General features: G+C 58.9%; 1 protein-coding gene across 4 annotated transcripts; it reads right to left on the reverse strand.

Annotated features, from left to right (window-relative positions):
• Nucleotides 1-1,585: 1,585 nt before the first annotated feature.
• Nucleotides 1,586-22,069, reverse strand: LOC102959380 (cytochrome P450 26B1). Of its 4 annotated transcripts, none has more exons than XM_042981717.1 (7): nucleotides 21,972-22,069; nucleotides 20,500-21,163; nucleotides 16,785-17,009; nucleotides 7,694-7,969; nucleotides 7,275-7,430; nucleotides 5,467-5,751; nucleotides 1,586-5,112 (listed from the first exon to the last, which is right to left on the reverse strand). In XM_042981717.1, the coding sequence occupies exons 2-7, from the start codon at nucleotides 20,701-20,703 to the stop codon at nucleotides 4,720-4,722; spliced, it is 1,539 nt and encodes a 512-aa protein (XP_042837651.1). In that variant the 5' UTR covers nucleotides 20,704-21,163; nucleotides 21,972-22,069; the 3' UTR covers nucleotides 1,586-4,719. The 4 variants fall into 4 exon arrangements, with proteins under 4 accessions (XP_042837651.1, XP_042837653.1, XP_042837652.1 ...); XM_042981719.1 differs by having other exon boundaries at nucleotides 20,500-20,727; nucleotides 22,004-22,018; XM_042981718.1 differs by lacking the exon at nucleotides 21,972-22,069 and adding an exon at nucleotides 21,218-21,276 and having other exon boundaries at nucleotides 20,500-21,112.
• Between the last annotated feature and the right edge of the window lie 370 nt (nucleotides 22,070-22,439).

A 22,439-nucleotide genomic window follows, 5' to 3' on the forward strand; every position in this document is an offset into this window, starting at 1 on the left:
CACCCCGTGGCAGGGCGGTCAGACTGAGGGCAGCCCAGGGACCATGCTGCCTTCACCTCTGCTGCCACACGGGACATTCCGCCAGGAGACTGGAATTCACACTTTGAAAAACTACTACCTTCTGCTGGCATGGTTCCTGGTGGAAGCTGGGGGGTGTTCACTGCTGCTTCTCAGTGACCCTGGAGGCCTCCGGGTGAGGGAGTCCCACAGGGGCACATGCTGGGTGGGGCAGGTGGCCCAGTTCTGGTTCAAGGACCATCCTTTGCTTCTGTGTAGCCATAAGAAAGTCCCCGCCACTCTAAGACTCTGGTTTATCTTATGGAAAACAAGAGAGTCCCCCTTGCTGTCCCCCTCCCCAGGTGGAGGTTAGGGCTCAGGGAGAGCAGACCTAAGGGCGGTGGGGAGGGGCCGGTGAAGCAGAAAGATGGCACAGGGCCGAGGATGCGGTGGACAAGGCTGGCTGAGTGTCCTGCCCTGGTGGCATTGTTCAGAAGATGTTGGTGGTTCTCTTCTGGGTGGCCAGGCTCTGGGTCCAGGTGGCCAGGTGGGGAGAGGCCCTGCAGCCCTCTCTGGATCTGGGGACTCTGAACTGAGGTTGGACCTAACGGTGTCAAAACAAACAAAGAAAAAACGCTGCAGCCACAAAAAAAGCGCGCCTTTTTCAGGCTAGCTTTTTGGGGGTGTGGGGGAGGGGGCGGGAATTCCCTCCCCAGGCTGTGGGGAGGGGACTGGGCAAGGCAGAGGATGGGACCAGCCTGGGTACTATGAGGCCCTGCCTGTGACAGTACCAGGCCCTCTCTCCCCACCCCAGCCCCTCAGTCCTGAAAACCACCCTCAGAGTTCCTTGTCCCAGCACTGGACGTCTCGCCCTTTGCTGGCCTCACCTTTGCCCTCTGCGAGTCAGGTTGCAGAGCGCCTTTTATCTGAGTGTGAGGAACGTGAAAGGGGACACGGTTTCCGTCGTCAAACGGGCTTGGGGAGCCCTGTGACCCACGCAGTCGCTTAGCACGCCCGCCCTCAGGTTCAAGGGCCCGGGAGGTCCTGCAGGGAGGAATCTGCCCAACCCTTTTTGACCCTTGCCCCAAACGTATTTAATCAGGGAACCCGTTTGCTCCTACAACACCCATGAAATAGGCTTTGAGAAGTGCTCTAGGGCATGAGGTTGGAAGTCAGGAGAACTGAACTCTGCTCCCCGATTTGCCGTGTGGCCATGGACATCAGTGTCCTTGTTCAAGACGGACGCTGAGGATGGGGCCTCGGCTCTGGGTTGCCTCGTCCAGCAATGAGACTCCCGGCCAAGCTGGTCATGGCCACAGTCGGCCAGCGGAGACAACTCCCAGCTGCCCCATCCCCCAATGTATGGGGACCAGTGGCCGTACATTTACACGTCTCCCCACCCAGGGGAACCCACTACTCCCAGGGCACTGGCACGGACCTCTCTGCGCCTATGCACAAGGAATGGTGAGCTTGGTTGTGGGGAAGAATTTCCCGCCTGGCAGGTGGGCATAGGGGAAGGGCATGTGGGTGGCTGGGAGGACCCTTACAGCAATGCTGAGAATGCAGAGACCAGACAGCCAAACAAGGGTGAGTCCCCACGGTTTATTATGGAAGCCTATAAAAGAGCCAGGTTGAGTATTTCCAAAATCACAAAATGCACAACATTCATTTTTTTTTAATATGCAACATGGAATATTATATACAGATTAAAACCACATGACAGCAAAAACACTCACACGGCACCAGTTTCATATCAAAACAAAACACACAAGTGCTTTTTCAATATTAAAACAACTGTGATAAAAACATATTAATATTTTGAACCATGTTTACAATAGAGAAAAAAATTCATATTTTACTAAATAACAAATATTTAACAGCAAAAACTTTATACTAAATATCTATTTTGAATTATAACAAAAATAGTACTTATAATAGTTTATAAAGACAGACACAAAATTATAACATTTATGAAAAAAAAAGTTTTGTGTATAAAATAATATTATAGTGATCCGGGCAGGGTCAGGATGGTACCCAGAACACAAACGCCAGCGCCCAACATCGAAAGTGCTTCAATCTGCAAGCCCATGGCAGGAAGAGGGTTGTGGGGTTTTGTCTTTTTAATGTCAAGTTACAATAGTTAGGAATGGTGAGTGAGGAAACATCACCCATCTAGCGCTACCTCTATAGAGCCTATACAAGAAACACACGGACACGGATGGACACAGAGAGGAGAGACGGCTGAATTTCGACACTGGGACCCTCCTGTCAGCCAGTCAAGAGCTTCTTTCGGTTCCCTTCTTGTTGCCTTTGAGACCCAGCGGGGTAAATAATCCTTCCTTCCTCCTCACGGGGACCCCCTCCGACTTCCCCTCTGCCCCTCCCAGGCTGGTCACCCCAAAAGAAGGCCACTGATGCCTCCCAGAGCCCTCCAGACCCCCCACCCCCTTACCAGGGCCAGGCCTGGTGGGCTTCCTGTCTGAAGTAGCACTTACTGCCTTCCTAGATGTTCAGTCAAAAGCGACTGGTTCAGGACAAGCTGGGTCAGCTTAATGGACCAGGAACCTTGCAGACACTGGGCTTTTTTATGGGTATGAAATTCTGGTGCACCATGCAGGTATTTTGCAAGCGTTGATGAGTCTTGACACATGTTTGCCTGTTTTTCAGAATGTGTGTGTGTGGGGGGGGGGGTGGATTGAGAGATTTTGCTAATATTTTAAAAATGTCTCTTTGCCAATGATGCCCCTGTTCTGCACTGTTTTTTAGTAGCGAAAATGTAGGAACCAAATGAAACACTTGAGAACAGGGGTTATAGAGCGGTCCACCAGGCATGAACCCGTTGCCCTAAAGCCTACCACACAGGGATGTGAGTCGGGGCGGGTGGGGGTCTGCAAGCACCATGAGGGGGCCACTCAGCGGCCACAGTAGCCACTGCTACAGAGAGGGAACTGGAGGGAATGGTATCCTGCACTCTTCTGTCTCTTCTGTGTGTTTTTGATTTTCTTGTAAAGATGATTCGTCGATTTTATATAACATCAAAATCCAATAGAGAAACACAGAAAGCCAAGAAAAATCTGAAAACAGACAAAATCACTTAGAGACTCACCAGAGACCCCCAAAACCATCCCAGGAGGCATCCCAAATTTCCAACACTCAAAATGCCAGTGGCAGGAACCACTCCTCTGTCCCCCAGTCATCCCCTGACTGGCCAGTTTTCAGCCAAATCACTTCTGACAAATCTCACGTACCCTCCTCCTCAGCTCTGCAGCACCCCCCCTGCAGCTGCCTCCAGACCACAGCAGAGGACCTGAGTCAGCGCAGCGAATGGGCCGCCTTCTTCGCTCACCTCCCCTTGCTTTCTTCTTGTCCCCACACCTCTGAGCTGGGCTAAGTAGACAGTGGCATAGAGGTGGGTGGGACTTCAAGGACATCTTTCCAAGGGCAAAGGGCCAAGGGTGAGGGTCAAGGGACGGACAACAGGGGCCCTCGCTCCCTGTCAGAAGAAAGAACCCGTATACTTCCCCATGCTCACTAGGAGGAGTGGGGGGCACCGGGGTGAACAGTGGCCAAGCAAGAGCTTGTGGCAGCCTCCAAATCCCCATGTGAACAGGGTTTTTGACAGAGCAGGGAGGGAGGCAGAGGGCCATTTCCCCACCACCGCCAGGGGGCAAAGGCGGAGGCACTGGACTTCACCCGGAGAGTGAGGCTCTGAGGTTGAACCCACAGAAGGTCTGGAGCCCGTGGGTGGGAGGACCGCATCATTCGCAGAAGCCCTGCCCTGGACAGCTGCGAAGGTGGCTGGGGACAGAAGAGATGCTTGTTCCAGTCCCCGGGAACGCCAAGATTCAGTTGTATAAGTGAATAAATATGGGGGGAGTGGGGAGGGTCCGGGGTGAGGGGCAGCGGGCAGCCCATGAGCCAAAGGCCTTGGGCATGTGTGTAACAGGGAAGTAGGATGGGCTCAAGGCTGCCTGGCAGGAAGGTGAGGATGTCAGTGCGCATGCCCAGGGCCACCAGGGAGGGTGCTGGGAGGACAGGGCCTGGGGCTCCTTTGCCCCAAGGTCAGAGAGAGAAAAAGTAGCAGCAATAGGTAATTTCAAATGTCCAAACTGGCAACAGGGTGGGGCTCCTGCAGGCTGCTTGCAGCCCCCCACTCTACCAAGGGTGACTCGTGTTCTCTTACCCAGTATGCTATTCCGGGGCAGCCACACCAGGAGGGGCACTCTACCAGTCTGAGTCAAAGCAGGAAGGGAGGGGGTGCTGAAGAGAGCCCCAAACGGGGCACCTCTTTTCCTCCCTCCCCCTCAACCACCCGTCCTCAGACTAAAGGGGCCCAAAAGAAATGGGAGAGGTGGGACCAGTTCAGAACATGACAAGCAAATGCGACAGCCAAGCCACTGACTTTTAACACTGTAATGGGCATGCAGAGTGCCCCGCCATGCCCCTTCCCAGAAGCTAAGCTGGTGGGAACTGGAGGGACTGGAGAGAAGTAGGAGCCAGGAGAAGAGCCTTTCCCCTGGAAGGACGGGGCCCTTCTGGCTTTGGGTAGGGTTTGCCAGGGAGAGGAAACAGGGGAGGGTAAGGTATGGGGGGCCGCTCCCCCTTCCCCACGTTCCCGCCCCCTCCCACACACAGGTTTCGACCCTTCTGGTGCCTCCCACCACCACCACCCCACCCCACCCCGCCTGGCTGGGCTGAGGTGGGGGTATGGGCCAGGCGCGTTTAGACTGTGGCGCTCAGCATGGCCTCCGTCTCTGGCAAGATCTTGTTCTGGTTAGAGTCCAGGCCAAAAAACTTGACACTGAGGCCATCCACGGGGTGCAGGACAGGGACCAAGGTGATGCGGGGGAAGGTCCGGGTGGCCAGCTCAAAGCGGCTCGTGCTAGCCAGCTCCACCGCCAGCACCTTCAGGAACAGCTTGGCCAGATGCTTGCCCAGGCAGGTGCGGACACCGCCGCCGAACGGGAGGTAATGGAAGCGGCCATCCTTGTCTTCACTCCGTGCCTGACCAAAGCGGTCTGGATCGAATACGTTCACGTCTTTGAACACAGGTGCCGTGTCGTGGGTATCCCGGATGCTGTACATGACACTCCAGCCTTTGGGAATCTGAAAACCCTGGAGGCAAGACGGGGGCAGGGGTGAGGTATGGTGGTGAAAGCCGGAGGAGGTCTGAGAGAGGGCAGATGACTTTCTGCCTGCCAGCATCACAGGTCCAGATGTTTCTAGAGGCCCCCCACTGTGGCACCCTCTCCCCCCACAGCTCCCCCCTCAGCATGTTAGTCCTGTCTTGTTTACAGATGTCCACATGCAACTTCCATTATGATACCCGGGTTAGCTTCATCTGACCCAGCATCTGGGTACTGAAGTACCCCGACAAAAAGGCTGTTCTTTCCCAGCAGCCAGCCCCCACCCCCAAAGCAATGTTCCCAAGGATGCCCAAAGCCCCAGCCCCGCAGGGCCCAGCCTCACATCAAGCTCGAAGGTCTGCAGCACGGTACGGTAGCCACCAGAAATGGGTGTGAAAAGGCGCATAACCTCCTTGATGACACAGTCCAGATAGTGTAGCCCGCTGAGGGTGTCGAGGCGCAGTGTGCCCTCACAAGGGCAGCCGCCACTGTGCAGGATGCCCTGGGCCCGCAGCTCCTCTCGCAGCTTCTCCAGCACGGCTGGGTGCTTCAGCAGCTGCATGATGAGCGAGGTGCTGGCACTGGCAGTGGTGGCGTAGGCTGCGAAGATCAGCTCCAGGGTCCCGTCCTGCAGCGGCAAGGAGAGAGGCATCGTCGATGATCCAGCGCGGGGGCAGCCCCGCTCCACCGGCATCCCCCGTGCCCCAGGCTCGTCTAGCTGGGCCTGCCTCTGAGCCTCACGTTGCTGCGGCATCCGGGCCACAACAGACACAAGTCACAGGGCCAGTCCCCCGGCTGGGCAGGAGAATTAGCCGCTACAGTCCAGGGCAGAGGCACGAGCCTGGAAGTCCCTTGGGGCAGGGCTGCTTCTCCCTCACTGCTGGATTCCAGAGCCAGCCCCAGCAGGCCTAATCAGCACAGTGAGCTCACAGAAGAAAAAGGACAAATCTCAAGGAGCCAGGCCCGGCGTGGTGAGCAGGGTGGGTCTACACTGGGGCTTTCCAGCTGGCAGCCGCAGCCCCTTCCTCCATCCCCAGGACATCTAGTAGGAGGTCAGGAGTTCTGACAGGGTTGGGGAGGTGACCTGGGACCACCCCCACGGGGACGTGTGCTGGGCTGAGCGGAGGTGGCCCCCAGAAGCCTCAGACCCCACCAGGGTTCTCAGGGGAGCAAGACACCTGGGCACTGGGTACCCCAGGGAAAGGTCTCAGCGGGTCACCTCATCCCGAACCCTGTATTTTACAAGTGAAGGCCTAGAGAGGAGAGGGAAGGGACCTGGGTTTCTGACTCGCCGTGGCACCACCTACGAGGCACAACACTTCTTGTCAAACGGGAAGGTCACTGGAGCTCCTAATGGCTCGCCAGGGGGAAAGCAGGAGCCAGACTAAGGGTGAGCACAGACAGTGGGGATGGCGGAAGGCGGAGTCTGCAGGAAGTCTCTGTGAGCACCTGGCAGGCATGCAGGTGGCAGAGTCGAGACCAGGATGAGTTGATGAATCCCTCCTCACGTGGTACACCCACCATAAAAAGGGGCGGGCAGGAAGCCCTTCTTGGAGGCCAGTGTGGACAGTCTTGGTGTTGGCAGCCTGACTGGGCTTAGCGAGTACCAGACAGGCTGGGAGACGGTATTGAGTGCCACCAGTTTGAAAAGGCTGGTAGGATGGGAGGAGACCCAAGTCAGGTCCAAATCTCCCTGTTCCTCCCCAAGGACTGAGGCTGCCCTCACGCAAGTGGCTTCCCTTCTGGGGACCATGATGCACTGAAATGGTGAATACTGGGAGGTGGAGGGGGTCAAGGGGTCGAGGGGGTCAACGAAGCCACCGACACCAAATGTGCGCGGGGTTTCTAGGGGCCAATTTTCAGTACCTTTTCCTAAATGGTGGATGGCATTGTGGGTGGGATGGAGAGTGTGGGTGCACAGAAGCTGTGGTGGGGGGCGGTACCACCCACTGCGGACGCTTCTCGTCTATCCCCATCAGACCGTGCACACTAAGCAGACGGGGACACGGTCTCTTTTCTGGTCAAATGCCCCAGCCCCATGTAGTGATGGCCACCACAGCTGGTCAGGGACAGTCCCTGTGGGCCGGGAGCAGAAGGGGTAGAAACAGAGCATGGGGTGCTCGCGCTGACCACTGGGGAGGCCGCCCCCACCTTCAGCTCCTGCATGGTCATCTCCTTCCCATGCTCCTTGCTGCTTTCAATGAGGATGTCCAGTGCGTCCGAGTAGTCCTTGCCCTGGGTGCACTGCAGCTTCTCCCGGATCGCCTTTTCTAGGCCCTTCTGCAGGATCTGCCGTGCCTGAATGCCCTGAGGGGAGAAGGAGGCCACCTGGTCACCAAAGAGGAAAGGCCCCTTCCCATGGCCGGGAGGGCCACGGGGAAAGGACTCCTCTGAGAACTTCCCACCTAAGCTGCAGAGACCAGCAGGTGAAGGCTCCAACCCTCACCCTTCTGCTGACACCTCCCCTCTGTCTGTGTGACCGGTGAGCGTCTTAGTGGTCGGCCACCATCTCACTCCAAGTGGGCTCATGGATGCCCCATCTCCTCTCCTCCCAGGCCCTGGGTGCTCACCCGTCGGTAGCCGCTAAAAGGCAAGTCGACTGGCAGGGAGAAGACGTTCTCAACAAACTGCTGGTAGACTTCAAAGAGGTGGCCAAGGTCCTCTTCGGGGATGCTGAAGCCCAGCAGCACACGGATGGCCATGCGGAAGGTGAGCTTCTGCGCCTCCTGGTACACGTTGATGGCCTCAGGACAGCTGCTCCAGGCGCGAAGCGTGTCCTGGATCACCAGCCGGATCTTAGGCAGGTAGTTCTGCAGGGCCTCATGACTGAAGATCTTGGAGAAGACCTGGAGGGCAGGAGACAGTGGCAAGAGGTGCTCGTGCCGGCCCTCTCGGCTCCCAGGGGGCCCCACTGAAGCATGCAGCCAGGACGGTGGCCACAGAGACTCTGGGTCCCCACTCCAATCGAGCTCCGCTTTCCAGCTCTAGACACAAACACCTGCTGGCTCGCCTACCTCCAAAGCCCCTCCTGCTGCCTGTGCCTTGAGGCAGAACCAGGGGAAGGACAGGCTTAAAACACCATTCGTGGGCACTTTTATTCAAAGTCAGGACCTTCCATGTCATCACATGGAGATGTGAGCTGTCCTCTCCTTTCCTGACGCCCAGAAAAGCATGCGCTCCAAACAGTGGCAAAGCCCTGCGGACTGGGCAGTCCAGCCGCCAGCAGGTCTGCAGGCGATGTGGCTGTATCAGCTTTGGGGAGCACGCAACGGGGTGCTGGGCAGGGCTGCGGAGGAGCTGGCCCCTCCGCGACAGGAACCCATTCCCAAACTCCCAGGCCACAGGGGCAGAAGCGCCCAGGAGGAGTGGGACACAGGTGCGAGGACTTGCCGAGGAAGAGATGGAAAGCACTAGGTGGCTCTTCTTCTCCACTGATGGGAGGACAAGAGAGTCTGAGGTTAGACCACAGGCAGGACTTCCTGAGACCAAATTGCTCTTATTCCCTGGGAAACACCTACTGGGTGCAGATCCCAGGCCATCTGTTAATAGCTGTGCCACAAAAATGTCTTCAATGTGGCCAGGCCTGGAGGCAGGGGAATGGGGGCAAGATTTTCCAACCCAAAAGATCATAAAGCCAAACAGAAGCTCTTTTAATGCCCTGCATCTTCCTGGTCCATTTTAAGTAGCCAGTGAGTCCCTATTTCCACCTTCTCTGCTTTCCATCCTCCTGCTTCCTCAGTAACACCCTCTGCCCCCTCCTTACCCAAATGCCCCAGCACAGTTTTCACACTGGTGACCACGGTGTACAGGAGAGGGGACAACGTTAGTTTATTTACTGATCCCCTGTGTGTCCCACTCATAACCAACATCCTCTACCCCCTCCAAGAGTCCAGAGCAGAAGGGGGTACCCCCACCAACAGCGAGGGAAAGGTCACTGGGGAAGGCAGAGAGGGGAGGGACGGCACAGGAGAAGGAGACAAATATTCCTCTAGCCCCCCTACCCTGACCCACGCAAACCACACACACGCGCTCACCCTCCCCTCCTGTCCCCCAAACACAACCACCGCACAAACTGTAAATGTGAGAATTTCCCCTGCAGTCAGCTCGAGGAGGAAAAGGTAACATTTTCCTGGCCTCAGCCCTGCATGGCTAATGGGAGGGCTGGTTTGCAGAAATAACAGTGCTGGCCCTTCAGTGGCCCAGCCAGGCATTCACAATAGCACTTTCATTCCGAAATTCCCGGTGGGCAGACGGAGGGAGGGAAGGAGGCCAGTGAGGGGCAGAGAAGCCAGCACTGTTCGGGGCTGCTCTTGCTATTAAGGGACAGCTGAAATGTAAAAGGATGATGGGAAGTGGCCAAGGGCAGCCCGGGCCTGAATGGGTCACTCACACCTTGCTCAGTTGTGGGGGTCCCAGGAATATACAAGGGAGACTTCAGCTGCTACTCTCTTCAGAGGGCTATGGATAAAGGCAGTGTGCTTTCGCCTCAGTACCCCCCCCCCAACACACACACACCCCGTGTCCTTAGGATTCCAAGTTTCGCTCTTATGGGGTGGGAATGGGGCCCAGTCCCCAAAGCCCAGTGCTGGCCAACTAAGGGCCCTTACAAAACAGCAAAATGCTCATCAGGGAGGCAGAAAGATACTCGGTGGCTACCAGGCCTCAGTGAGGAGACTGGAGGTGGGGGCAGGCAGGGAGAGGGAGGCCACACCTGGCCTAGGACCAGCCAGTCCAGGGCCAACTGAGTACTGTCATGGAGGGGATGGGGGCAAGGGCTGGCCAGGCTCCCAGCACCAGGAGACCTGAGCCCAAAGGTGGGCATGTGGCGGTGGGTAACAGGACAGAGGCCATGCAGACCTAGACTGGTCAGTGTCAAAGCCAGCTACGCTCTAATATGCAGTGGGGTGGTGACTCTGCAAAGGCAGACTGGGCATCCAGAGACCTGAGTTTTAACTTACCAATTTACTGTGTGACCATGGCCTAATCACGCCCCCCAGCCTCAGTTTCCTCATCTATAGAATGGTGAGGTTGAAAGACGTGAGCTCTGTGGCTCCTTTCCACGTACAGAGCACATAAATGCCAGTATCTATGTGTCCCAAAGTAGATGCCGTCCCCTTGAAAGAGTCCAGAATCTGGCACTGCATGAGTCACCTGGTAAGGGCCTACCAGGCCCCCATGCACGCACTCCAAGCAGGCTACAGTGGCCCAGGAGGGGCCATCCCAGGGTTACCAAAGGAGGCGCTCTGAGGACCCCCACTGCACTTTAAGGAGTGGCCAGATGTGACCCATTGAGGAACCCTGCCCTGCCCTGCCCTGCCCCAAAGGTTACATTCCCTGCGCCCTCTAGTGATGGCCAGATGAACTGCTCCTTCTCAAACCTTGGGGTCCAAAGAGGGCAGGAGGACCAAGGGGGATTTGGGACTAAGCAGATGGACTCCAAGGGTAAGAGGTCCACACGTCACCTCTAGGAAGACAGGGGTCCTTATGGGGAGCTGGGAATGATCCCCAGGATACCCTCTGCCACCCTGCACCTGCAAGCCTCTGGGCTGGGGCTTCTGAAAAGGGAATTACAGCCAGGTCCAGGGTTCTTTTCTTGACCCTGACTCATCAGTGAGAGCCAACAGGTCACTGTCCTCTCTAGGGCTTAGTTTCCCCACTGGTTTCATGAGGAGTTTAACTGGATGTTCTTGGGTCCCTTTCCACCTAGCCATCTCACCCATGATTCCTCTCAGAGCCCCCCGAGGCGGAGAAAATGGCCAACCGAGAAGCGAAGCAAAGGGAGATTGCAGGCGTTCTGAGCCCAAAGGACTTTGCTCAGAGGTCATCCAGTCCATGCCCCTGCTTCCAGCCCAGCGGCTCCAGCTCCACAGACATCAGGGCCTCCCAGGCACCAGGAAAACTCCCGGGCCTCATCTCTGGGTTGGTGCCCAGGATTAACAACGAGGGCACTTCCCACAGCCGAGGCAGCCCAGAAACCACCACCCACCACAAAGGCCAGGAGGAGGCGGAGGTGCTGGCCAGGGCACAGGGAGGCCTGGGCCACGTCGGGCGGGCGGGGTCAGGACTCGGGCACACGGGAAGGTGCCCAGCGGAGCTGCGCGGTGTGAAGAGAGGAAGGGTTCCCAGCCCCCAGAGCCGACTGCCCTGACCACAGTTGTAACAGGAGCCACAGCTGCTTTGTTTCCCTCTGGGGCTTCCCTAGGAATTCCCAAAAGTGAGCCAAGAATGTTGGACAAAGGTCATCGGGAACCAGCTGTGGCCCAGGCAAAGCCCTGCAGAGGGAGCAGCAGGTATGGACTTCCCACCAGGGTTGGTGCCGGGACAGAGAAAGCAGAGTGTCACGGGAGACCCGAGAACTCCCCGGCACAGATGCGGCGCAGGATGGGCTCTCGCCTTGGAGGGCGTGCCTGGAAACCCTCCATCACCCCCATCAGTTTCTCCAGCAAAGCAACTGGCTCAAGGGTCTACATCCTTGTTCTCGCTCTCTCCCCTGAATGGGAGGGGGTGGGGGTGGGACACCAGTGGGCTTGTCAAGGTTCAAATCCTCCATAATTGTTTCTATACATGCTTCCCCCTCCTGCCTCTCACACAGAGCCCCTGGGAGAGGAGTGGCACACTGGAGCCCCAGAGCCCTGCTTGCTGACCCGCTCAGCCAGATAGCCTCCCCCCTTCTCAGCTGGTGGCCATGAATGCACAGACGGACAGACAGCCTCTGGACAGGCAGTCTCGGGAGCGGGAAGAGTCAGAGAGCGAACCTACTCCTTGGGCCAGTGACTCAGACTGGGAGGAATGGAAGCGGCTGCCCAGGAGGGTGGGGGCCTGGGCAGGCCACCCCGCCAAGCCAAGCCACCGGAGCCACAGCCTGCGGAGTGGAAAGAATAACAGAGGGCAGGCAGCCTCCGAGGCAGCTGTCCGCACAGCACAGGGGTGACGCCAAGGTGTGTACTTTAAACTCAAGTAAGGGGGAGGACAAGAGAGGACGTCATCTTCCCAGATGCCTGGCATTTCCACTGGGCCTGGACTTCACCTTGGCGGCCTCCTGAGCCAATCCCATCTCAGCCCCTCTGGTTGGGAGGGGCCAGCCCAGACCCCCCAGCCTGGGCATGCTTCTGGGTTCCCAGCCCCTATGGGAACAGAGGGTCTGTCCCCCAGTTGACTCTAGCTCTAATTCTGTCCCCAGGACAAAAGCACATGGTTGGGGAGGGAGAGCAGCCCTTGGCAGATACCTAAGCCACAGAATCTGAAGGTTTAGGTTTGCCGAGACACTCATCCTTCTTTCAGCCATAGCAAAACCCCCTCAGAAAGCTGAGGCCCGAGGAGGGAAGGGTTCTCCCAATGTCACAGTCCAGACCATGACTGGCCACACTCACCAACGGCAGGGAACCCCATCTCCCACCACTCCAAACCCCATGAGCCACCCTCTTACCAATCCTGGGAGCTCTGAATTTATCTAAGGAGCCCTAAGGGGCCACTTCTTTATAGCCAAGTTTATTCTAAGGAAAAGGCCAGCTGTTCTGGTTACTATATTCCTGCTCTCAGCATTTCTCTTCCCCTAGAGGCACGCTCTTAACTCCTGTCTTTCAGCCTGGGCCATCCTGAACAGAGACGATGGCTGGCACAGGGGGCTCAGGGCCAGAGCAGACCCCAGCCAAGCCTCCCCTCCCTGTCAAGGCCAGAATTGTCTCCCAAGGCTGGAAAGTGAGCAGACACCCCAGCATCATAGCCTTGGACCCCTCCCTGCCCTGGGAGGACAGAGAAAGGGGGGAAAGGGGAGAGGGTGAACCCTACACCCAGCCAGCCCACCCGCCCACTGCCTGGCACAGGGCAATTGGAGGGAGGCACCCACTCCCAGGCGCCCTGGCGGCTGGCTGGCCATGGGCTCCCTCCCCCGTTGACCTTCAGAGAGATCCGCTCCTGCCACCCGCGCCCTCGGCGGCCCCTGCACCCACCGGCTACTGCTACAGTAACTTTTGAGTGAAGGACTTCTGGGGCTGGCAGAACAAAGGCTGTGTGCCTCTGCCAAGGGGCTGGGGCAGAGCTCTCAGTAGCGGGGCTGCCTGGCCGCGCCACCCACCCTCCTATCCAGTACAGGTGGGAACTTCTGCCCAGAGCTGAGCCTGGGGAGACTTTGCGGCCAGAGGCTGTGCACTGGTCCAAGGGCCATCTAGAGCAGGTCTGGGCTGGCTTCCCCAAAGACCCCCAAACCCTCCTGGCTCTGCCCTCCTGCTGAAGCACTTCCTGGACTCTCTACCCCAACACAGACTGCAGGGTGCACCGGGTCTCTGAGAGGGGTGCAGTGATCCTGAGCCTGACCTCCACTCCTACCCAAGACAGGGCCCAAAGGCCAGGTCATTGAGGGATGGTGTGCGGGGAGGCAGGGCTTCTTAATCCTTACCTCCAAAGCCTGGGGAGCTGCTCCCCCACCTCAGCCTTGGGTACGGAAGTCCCCGTAGCCAGGAGTCTGAGATGAAGGGAAAGCCATGCCTGCCATCTCCAGGACCCAGAAATCCAGGATTAAGTGCATTCTCTGGGATGCTCTCCAAGTTTGGGGAGGGCTACTACTGTCTGAGGCGCCCTGAAACTGCTGGCCCTCTGGTGCCGAAAGGCTCAGCCCTATCTCCAAAGGAAAAGAGGAAATGCCTGATTCTGGTGTGTGGGGCTGTGCACTGGAGCTTCTGTAATCACCCCCAACTCCCCCTCTGTGTGTCTCACAATTCTCCCCCCAATCTCCCCTACCACACTCCATCCACCCTTCCAGGGTAATTACCCCAGCCTCTGCACACAAAGAAGGATGACATCCCTCCCCCATTATCAGAGACACCCCAGATCCCTGGGGGAAGGGAAGTTACAAAAGAGAAGGGACAGAGTCTGAGGTAGTGGCTATAGGGACACAGGCCTGGCTCTCCAAGAGAGGATTTTGTTAGACTGGGCAAGACTTTCTCCCTAACAACCCCGCCCATCTTGGCCCTAGACCACCAGGACAGCAGGGCAAACACCTGGAGTGCAGCGATGGCTATAAGGAGCCCCTTCCCAGCACATCTGGTCGGACCTCCCAGAGAAGGGGTGGGCCACCAGCCCCAATGGAAACAGTGACGCTCCTAGTTCCCCGCCAGCCAGCCGGGCCCCAGCACACCTGGGCTGTACTTCCTGTGAGGACATCCTAACCAGGCCTGGGCCCGGCCCAGCGGCCTGCTCACCAGCCAGGTCCCTGACTACAGAGTGGACTGGATAAGTCATCGTGCGTGGCACACCCCCGACCTTGCCCAGGCTGGGTCCACTGGGCACTGGGGTCCTGCAGACTAGCCATTTTCTCCAGGACCAACAATATGCCCCTGAATATTCATTCTCTTCTCGTCCCTCCAGCTAGATTCTACTTCTTGAGGCAAAGACCGAGATTCCTACTTCTGTGTCTACCTAGTCCAAAGCCTTCAATTTGGTTGAGCAAACCTAAGTTTATGGAAAATTGAATTAGAGAGATGGGGGGGGGGAGAGACCCTTTCGCCCACCCATTTACCATAGGACCCATATAAATGCCACATAGCAAGCATCAAGTAGTACACACACTGGGAGCGCCCTGCCCTGGGTTCTCAAGCCTCTGTCAGGATGAGCTGCTTTCTGGCCACCTCCTATCCCCAAGGAACTAGAGAATAGGGTACCCCAAAGAGGGAGACCATCCATGTGGCTCTCAGTGTCAGGCCCCACCCCTGCTCCATCCCTATCCTTCCCTCCCCCTTCCTTCCCTGTGCATTCCTCTGGCAGCATTCATTATGCCTTCTCCTTCCCTCCTCCCAAATGGACAATGTGGGCCAAACCTGGGGGCTTTCCAGGGGGGCCCTCCCTACCTGGAGGCCCACAGCCAAGTTGGGCACCGGGTGGGTGGAACCACAAGGCAACAGCAAGCCCTCTGCACCCCCAGGGTCTCACAGTCTGGTCCTGATCCAGCCTTCTCCTTCTTCCCCACCCCCAATCACCAGTTTCTGGCAAGCCCAGGTGGGCAGGACTAAGTAGGGCTCTGCTTGGTGGCCCAGAAACAACTCATCTCACGGATGCCTGTGTTGCATGCCCTGTCCTGCCCTTTCTTTGCTTCCTGACCTGGTTCAAGTCCCTCAAACTCTCCAAGCCTCTGTGTCCCCTTCTGTGAGAAGGGGATGATAACTTTTCTTGTCAAAGCCTCTATAAAAATAAAATGAGGAAGCAGACGTATTCCCCGGAGCTGGGTTTCTGAATCTCAGGCTGTCTCCTCACTCTTTGGAACAGGCTTTGGGTGGAGTCATAAAGACTAGGAAAAAAATAATGGCCAGCACATTTTATAAGCCCCCCATGCCTGAGCCTATAGCCCCCTCCCAGCCACTCCTCATCTGCCCCCTGGAATTGTTAGCTGCTTCTTGCTCTAGTGAGGCAGATGGGGAAGACTACTTCAGGAGCCCCTTCCAGTACGTGCTTTATGGCGGGGCGGGGGTGGGTTGGGGGGGTGGGGGGAGTTGTCTCTTCCATCAGATTTTGCCGCCTCTTGTCTGCTTGTCTGCTATGGAGAACTACTCGTCGCAAGCAGTGCAGAAGACACCAAATACTACAAGATTAATTCCTACGTTCACAAAGACCACTTCACATGGACTTCTGGCCGAGAGGGCTGCTCACCGTTACCCGCCCCCCTCCCAGACTCTGCCACTCCTCCGGGAAGATCAGAGGCTGCCTCTCTTCCCTTCAGGTTTCAAACCTGGATGAGTCCTCTGACCTAATGGAAAACACCGAGGGAGGGGAGGTCGTGCAGCGCCCCCTCACTGGCGGCTTTAAGCCCGCGGGCCGCCGCCCCGCCCGCCGGCGGCTCAGCTTTCGGGTTACTGCAGTTCAAACAGCACGTGCCGCCCGCGCTCTGAGCCGCGGCGGCGGCGGCGCAGCCCTGTGAGGGGGCGGGGAGGCTCGCTCCGTGCGCGCTGGCTCGCCTCCTCCGCGCCTCTTGCAGGCGCTCGGGAAATCCACAGGATAAACACCCACTTTCTCTTCCTCTTTATGGGAGGGGGTAGGTGCACTTTGATCCCCTGCAGCGCCGCCGCCGCTCTCCCACCCCTCGCCCACCCCTCGCCCTTCCTCCGCCATCCAGACTGGTTCTCGCAGCAGTGGCCCAGATTTCATCTCACCCCTCCCGGGCGAGGCTCCGCGACCGTCTCGCACAGGGTGCTCGGCTCCCAGCGCCTGCCGCGTCTACCTTAATCCAGCAACCGGTGGCAGAAAGGCTAGGTTTGGTTTTACAAAGATCCGTTTCCAGGCCTTGGGAGCATGGACCACCATCTGCCCTTTTCTCTTTTCAATTTTGTGGGGCACCGCGAGGACAGGCGTTGGACGCCCTAGTCCCTGCACGTTCAAGCTCCCTCTAAACCACTTCCCTCACCCCGAACAGCCAGCCCCCCTCTGGGCCTGGTAGTGGGAAGGGCACAGCTAGCCAACAAACGGGCAGACCCAGAGGAGGCCTGCCAGCTCTGGAACCTAGACCGCAGACTTCGAGGCACGGAACTGCGGGGTCCTCCGGCATGGTGTACAAATGGGGTCTCAGATTCGAGTGGGGGCGTCTCCCGGGCTCTGCGAACTCCTTACACCCGAGGCTGGTACAGAGAAGAAGAGGCTCGGAGCAGGGTTGCGGGGTTCTTAACCCAGAGCGCTTACCTTGCGCTTGTTGCGGTGGATGTCGCCGATGGAGTTGGCCACTGTGTTTGGGCCCAGCAGCATGCGCGTGCTGCGTGGCCACTCAGTGCTCACGAGGTGGTGCTCGCCCATGAGGATCTTGCGCACGTTTTCTGCGCCAGTCACACGGATCAGCGGCCGCCCCAGCAAGTGCGTCTTGAACACGTTGCCATACTTCTCCCTCCTTGAGGACTGGAAGCCGGAACCCTGCGGGAGCCACGGAAAAAAAACCTCTCTCAGAGCGTACATCTCCAGATGAGATGTCCCGGAGGCCCAGCCTGAAGGGCTCGCGGGGGAGGGGCGGAGGACCCCGCTCAGGCCACCAGTCCCCTGCTCCCCCCCACACACACACAAACACGCACGAAGGTTTTATTTTTCATAGCATGCACAAGAACTGGGAAGTAGGGCCTAGAGGATAATAAATAATGCAAGGAGGCGGGAGGCCCGGGGCACCCCTCGGGAGGGTGTTTAGTAATGACTTGCGGGAGGAAAAAAGTATCCCGGACCGCGGGACCCAAAGCTAGAGCCTTCGCCCCCCTCCCCCTCGCTCCCCCGCCCCACGCTCCGGAGCCTCTCGGAATAAATATTTCCAGGCTCTCGGCCACGGGCTGGCGAGACCCCGCGGGGTGGCCGCAGGCCAAAGATTATTTATAGCGGTGAGCGGTCGGTGCCCGGAGGCAGTCACTACAGAAGGGGGTTGGGGTTTCCTCCGTTCTCAGGGGTGGGCCGCGAAGGGACCCGGCAGCCCTCTGAGGGATCTGCAAGGTAGGGTCACGGGCCGAGAGCCGCGATTTTCCTAATGCAATGTGCCCTGGGAATAACTGAGAAGGATTTTCGTCGCCGCCCAGGAGTTTGGAACAGGAGCTCCGAGGAAGGCGCTTCCCGCGGGGCGGGGCAGGGCGGGGCGGCTGTCGCAGGTAACCGGATCCCCGGCGGCGGCTGCGGCGGCGCGAGCCCAGGACGCCTAGGCCCCAGCCCCGGCCCCGGCCCGGCTCTCAGAGGAGCTGGCTGAGCGGGCCCCCGCGCGGGTACCGGAAACCGAGGGGACCTCCGAGGGGCGGGGGCAGTGGCGTCCCGCTCACCTTTGACGTAGGCACTCGCCACCCCACCCTACGTTAACCCTTATCCCGCCGGGGCGGCACCGGGTGGGAAGGGGAGGGGCGCCACCTGTCCGGCCGTAGCTCTCGGCCGCCAACGAAGTGCGGATGCGGACTCCAGACCTACCGAGTCACGCACCCCCGAAGGGACACCTCGGCGGTCCCCTTTTCCTAGGTTGGTCTCTCTCCTCACTTTCCTTTCTTCTACGGGAAAGTATTCTCCAACTAGATGTGTACGCACCCCAGCACAGCCGAAAAGTGACTCTGCAGAACCCGGATCCCTAATCACTTTTCCACATGCGCCTCCGGCCCCGGCCCGGGCGCGCGACAGGGAGAGAGCCCAGAGCGCCCGCGCCTCCAGGAGGGGGGCTGGGTCGCGGGGGGACGCCACCCCACTCCCAGGTTGTGGGGGAGGAGAGAGCTCTCCGACCCTGCCGCGGTTCTAGACGGCGTCTATCCCTTTAAGAGAATTCTAGGCGAGGATGGAGGTGCGACCAAGGGGGGTTGAGGAGCGGGATTCCCTCCCTCCGTCTGCTATACCCGTCTCGCTCGCTCCGTCTGACTCTCCGTCTCTCCTCTCCTTCTTTTCCTCTGTTTTTCTTTTCTTTCGACACAAAAGTTGGGTTGTGAATTTTCCGAGGTCGCCGCCGCCTCTCTCCCGCCGCCCCCCTCCCGCCTCTGATCTGCCTAACTATAATTAAAGTGCGTTTTTTGTGGCATTAATAAAGAGTTATTTGTCCGCCGTTTCCACGGTCTTCACAAAGAGGACTTTCATAGGGGCGGCCGCTCGGGCCGCGAGTCCAATTTATACAAAAATGTTGTATTTTTAGCCCTAGGCTCTGTTTAGATGGCGCACGGTGGAAACGGAGAGCCCTTGGAGGTCTCCCCGTAAAATCTGATAAATGACTCCAAAAAAATAAAGCCGGGATTCAGAGGGCTCCCATTAACCCCTTCAGCGGTCTCCTACAGGCATCCCCCATGTCGCTCCCACGGCGGAGTCTAGGGCCCTACAGGCTGATGGAAGGGGAGGTGTAGGCCTGCTTCCCTTTTCCCATCTTCTGTGCGGGTTGGACACGGAGCCCCAAGGGGCCCTTGTGGGATTCAGAGAAAAGGTCAGGGGGACATTGGATGGCAGAGAAAGGTCAGGAAAAGGAGGTGGGGACAGACCATGCATTCCGCAGATTGGCTCTAACAAGACAGGAGCTGATGCCCGTATGAGGTATTTTATTTCCTAAATTCTCGGCCAAAAGCCTAGACCACCGCCGCAGTTAACTCTTTAAGTGTGGCGGCAAGGGAGAGGCTCTGGGGATTTCTCTGCGGAGGGTAGCCCTATTGGTGAAAGCGAACCCCTCCCCACTGCCTGAACAACCCCAAAAGAGATGGGCCGATTCTGGGAGTTGGGAAGACCACACCGCAGAGGACACGCGCGTCACCCTCCTCGCCCCCGCTCCGCTGTCACTTGGCGCGGGGCGGGGCCGGCAGGGTGTAAGTGTGGTGCGCGCGCGGATTGCACGCGTCTGTTAGTTTCAAGCCTTGCTTTCGCACTTCTAAACCCACAGGTCTCTGCGTTCGCCTCCCGCCCCACCTCTCCCTTGCCCGGGTTGTCTTCAGGACATTCGTCCTTCTCTTAACCGCCATCAGCATCCTCCGGACAAACACCGGTGCACACGCGAACACGACACACTTCCCGCGGTTAACCAGAGGCGTCCCCCACCCCCAAAAGAAAAAATTCTGTGTGTATCCACTTGCAAACGCGTTTGTCCAGCACTTGACGAGGTTAATTCCAGGTTAATCTCCCCATTACCTTACCTGAGTCTGGTTCCCGACGCGCCCACCCCCATTATCACCAGCAGCGTGCGGTCGTGAGGCGTCTGGCAACAAACATGCACACACTCTATGGATCTCACACACCAATCCCAGGTTTCTCTCCCTTGCTACAGTGTCCCCACCCAATAAGCAAATAGACCCTTTTCCTTAAAAGCCAAGAACCCTCGAGTCTCAGGCTTTTCATCTTCTTTGGGGTACCTCCTTCCCTCCCCACCACAAAATACACACGCTCTCTCCGACCTTGGACCAAGGCAGTTGTACCTAGCGCAGCCGACGACGCGGCGGGAACACAGCCGGGGTCTTAAAGGGGCACTTCTGGGTGCCATTGGCTCCTTCGTCTCCCCGGCTCAGTTTTCGGGTCCCAAGGACACCGCCAAAGCCCCGGAAGCCGACGGCAACCGGGGCCTGGAACGCGAAGGGGAGACGAAAGCGGCTCACGACCTGACGCCCCCTCTGGCCCGCACCGCGCGGGGAGCCCACTAGACCCCTGCTGGGTCGCCAGCGACGGGGGAAAGTCAATCTTGGGAGCCCTCTGGGGTCCTGGGACCTCTCGTGTCAACTCCCAGAATTTGCGCACCGGGCGCCAGTGGGCTCCAAACCACGCCGCAGGCGGGCAGGAGAAGCCCGGACGGCACCCGCAAAGAGGAGGGAAGGGGCGGGGCGGGGACCCGTGCCTTCAAGCTCCGGGCGCCCCCTGGCCAGCCCGAGGCTCCCTCCTCCCGGCGCTCGCCGCTAGCGGACCCCGGAGAGCATCCGAGCGAGTGCGCCCTTACCTGTAGCAGCCAGTGGCCGGTCTCTCCGATGAGCGGGAAGCCCATGGAGCCCTTGGGGATGGGCAGCTTGCAGCTCTTGTCGCGGGTGGCAGCCCAGCGCAGCTGCCACAGCTGCTGCGACACGGCCAGCAGCAGCGTCACCGACACCAGGCACGCGGCGAGGGTGGCCAGCGCCGACACCAGCTCCAAGCCCTCAAAGAGCATGTTGGCGGCCGCTCGGGGGATTGGCTGTGCCGGCCGCGGCGGGGGAGGGGAAGGCCGGATGAGAAGGGACACGAACGGCGGGGGAGGGGAGGCTGCGGCCGGGGGTCCTGGTACCTCCAGCCGAAACAGAGAAGGAGGAAGGGGCCGCGGGAAGGGGAGTGGAGGCTGCGAGGGGAGCGGAGAGAGGGAGGAAAAAAATTGCCTACAAGAAGAGAGAGAGGAGACTCGAGACTCGGAGTGTAACTTTGTTTGTTTGTTTGTTTGTTTGTTCCCTTATAGCGGGCTTGGGGACTGCTCGAGGGTGGTGAGATGAAGCCGTGAATCAAGCTGGTGGATTAGCTCTCCCCGCAACCATCACACTCGGAAAACTTTGGAAAACTTTGTCCAGCGGGAGCCTCTCTCGTAAGAGCTAGCGGAGAGAAAGTGCGATCGATTTGTCAAAAGTTTTCCCCTCAAATTCCTAGGTGGAAAAAAAAAAAGGGAAAAAACTCTGAATCCAAAAATTCCAACGAACCCAGAAACTTTGGGGGCGAAGGGGAAAGCTCCCCGGCTGAGGCGAGTCGAGAGGCCCGAGCCCAGCGTCCGCGGGCTGCCCCCGGCGGCGCGCCCGAGCCGCAGAGCCGCCGCCGCGCACCCCCGAGGCGGGCGCGGCTGGCGAGGCGGCGCGGCGGGCGCGGCAGCCGGAGCGCGGGTGCTGAGCCGGCGGGCCGCGGCCGGGACGGGACGCGGCCGACGACAGAGCCCCGGGCGGGCGCTGGGGCGGCGGCGGCGGCGGCGGCGGCGGCGGGCGGGGTGAGGCGGGGTGGGGTTGGGGGGAGGAGGTGAAAACCCGAGCTGGGCTATTGTATCAATTAAGAAAAGGCAATCCGTCCCGGGACGCAGTCTCTCGGCTCTGGAGTTGCTGCTGGGGGAAGAAAGGGGGAAAAAAGAAAGGAAGGCAAAAGGAATGAAAGAGGGGGAAAAGCAGGAGGCAGGATTTCAGGGCTGGTGGTTTTAAAAGCTTCTCTCAATGTGAATTTGAGTCCAAAGCGAGGCGATGCGTGTGTTTATATAGAGGCGGGAGGCTGCGCCGTGGGCGCTCCGCCAGCCCGCCCCCCCACCCCACCCCCACCCTACCCCCACCCCACTCCACCCCCCACACTCCCCCCCCCCTCTGCGCTCACAAAGCCGGAGGCGTGGTGAAAGGCCGGCGGCCGGAGCGTGTGAGCGCCCGCCGGCCTCTCGCCCCGCCCCGGCCGCCCGCCGCCCGCCGCCCGCCCGGGACCCACTTGTAGCCGCCGCAGGATCAAACTCAGTTCACCTCTCGCCTCCTCTTCCTTCTCGCCGGCGTCTCGCTGAGCCCGGCACCTACAGACGGACGAGAGGAGACACACACACACACACACACACACACACACACACACACGGTGCGCGCTCGCTTCGTGCCCGCTTGGCTGCTAAGCTACTTCCCTCCCTCTTTTCCTCCCTCCCGGTCCCTGGCCCCCTCCTCCCGCCCCGGGCAGTCCCGTGTGGGCTGTCGCCCCAGTGGCTGAGGTCTCTGCCGGACTGCCCCTCGATGGAGGGCCGCTGAAAGCCCCTGAACCTGTGATCGGGGTCCCAAGCTCCAATCCCGCGGAATCCCGCCGGCTCCTATCTCCCGGGACCCTTCAATGCCCCCGCCAACATTTCTCCTCCCAATTCTCCTTAGCCGGGGTCCCCCATCTCCCATCCGGGCATCCCAAACCTCCGATGCAGAG

Source organism: Panthera tigris, chromosome A3 (assembly GCF_018350195.1).
Source record: "Panthera tigris isolate Pti1 chromosome A3, P.tigris_Pti1_mat1.1, whole genome shotgun sequence".
In the NCBI taxonomy this organism is placed as follows: domain Eukaryota; kingdom Metazoa; phylum Chordata; class Mammalia; order Carnivora; family Felidae; genus Panthera; species Panthera tigris.

What these genes read in the sequence shown, in the direction of transcription:
- LOC102959380 (XM_042981717.1), bottom strand. Translation starts at nt 20,703, where the DNA reads ATGCTCTTTGAGGGCTTGGAGCTGGTGTCGGCGCTGGCCACCCTCGCC. An exon ending in TGACCATGCAGGAGCTGAAG is followed by an intron (nt 5,752 to 7,274) that starts GTGGGGGCGGCC and finishes TTGCCGCTGCAG; the next exon opens with GACGGGACCCTGGAGCTGAT. An exon ending in TGCAGACCTTCGAGCTTGAT is followed by an intron (nt 5,113 to 5,466) that starts GTGAGGCTGGGC and finishes TCTTGCCTCCAG; the next exon opens with GGTTTTCAGATTCCCAAAGG.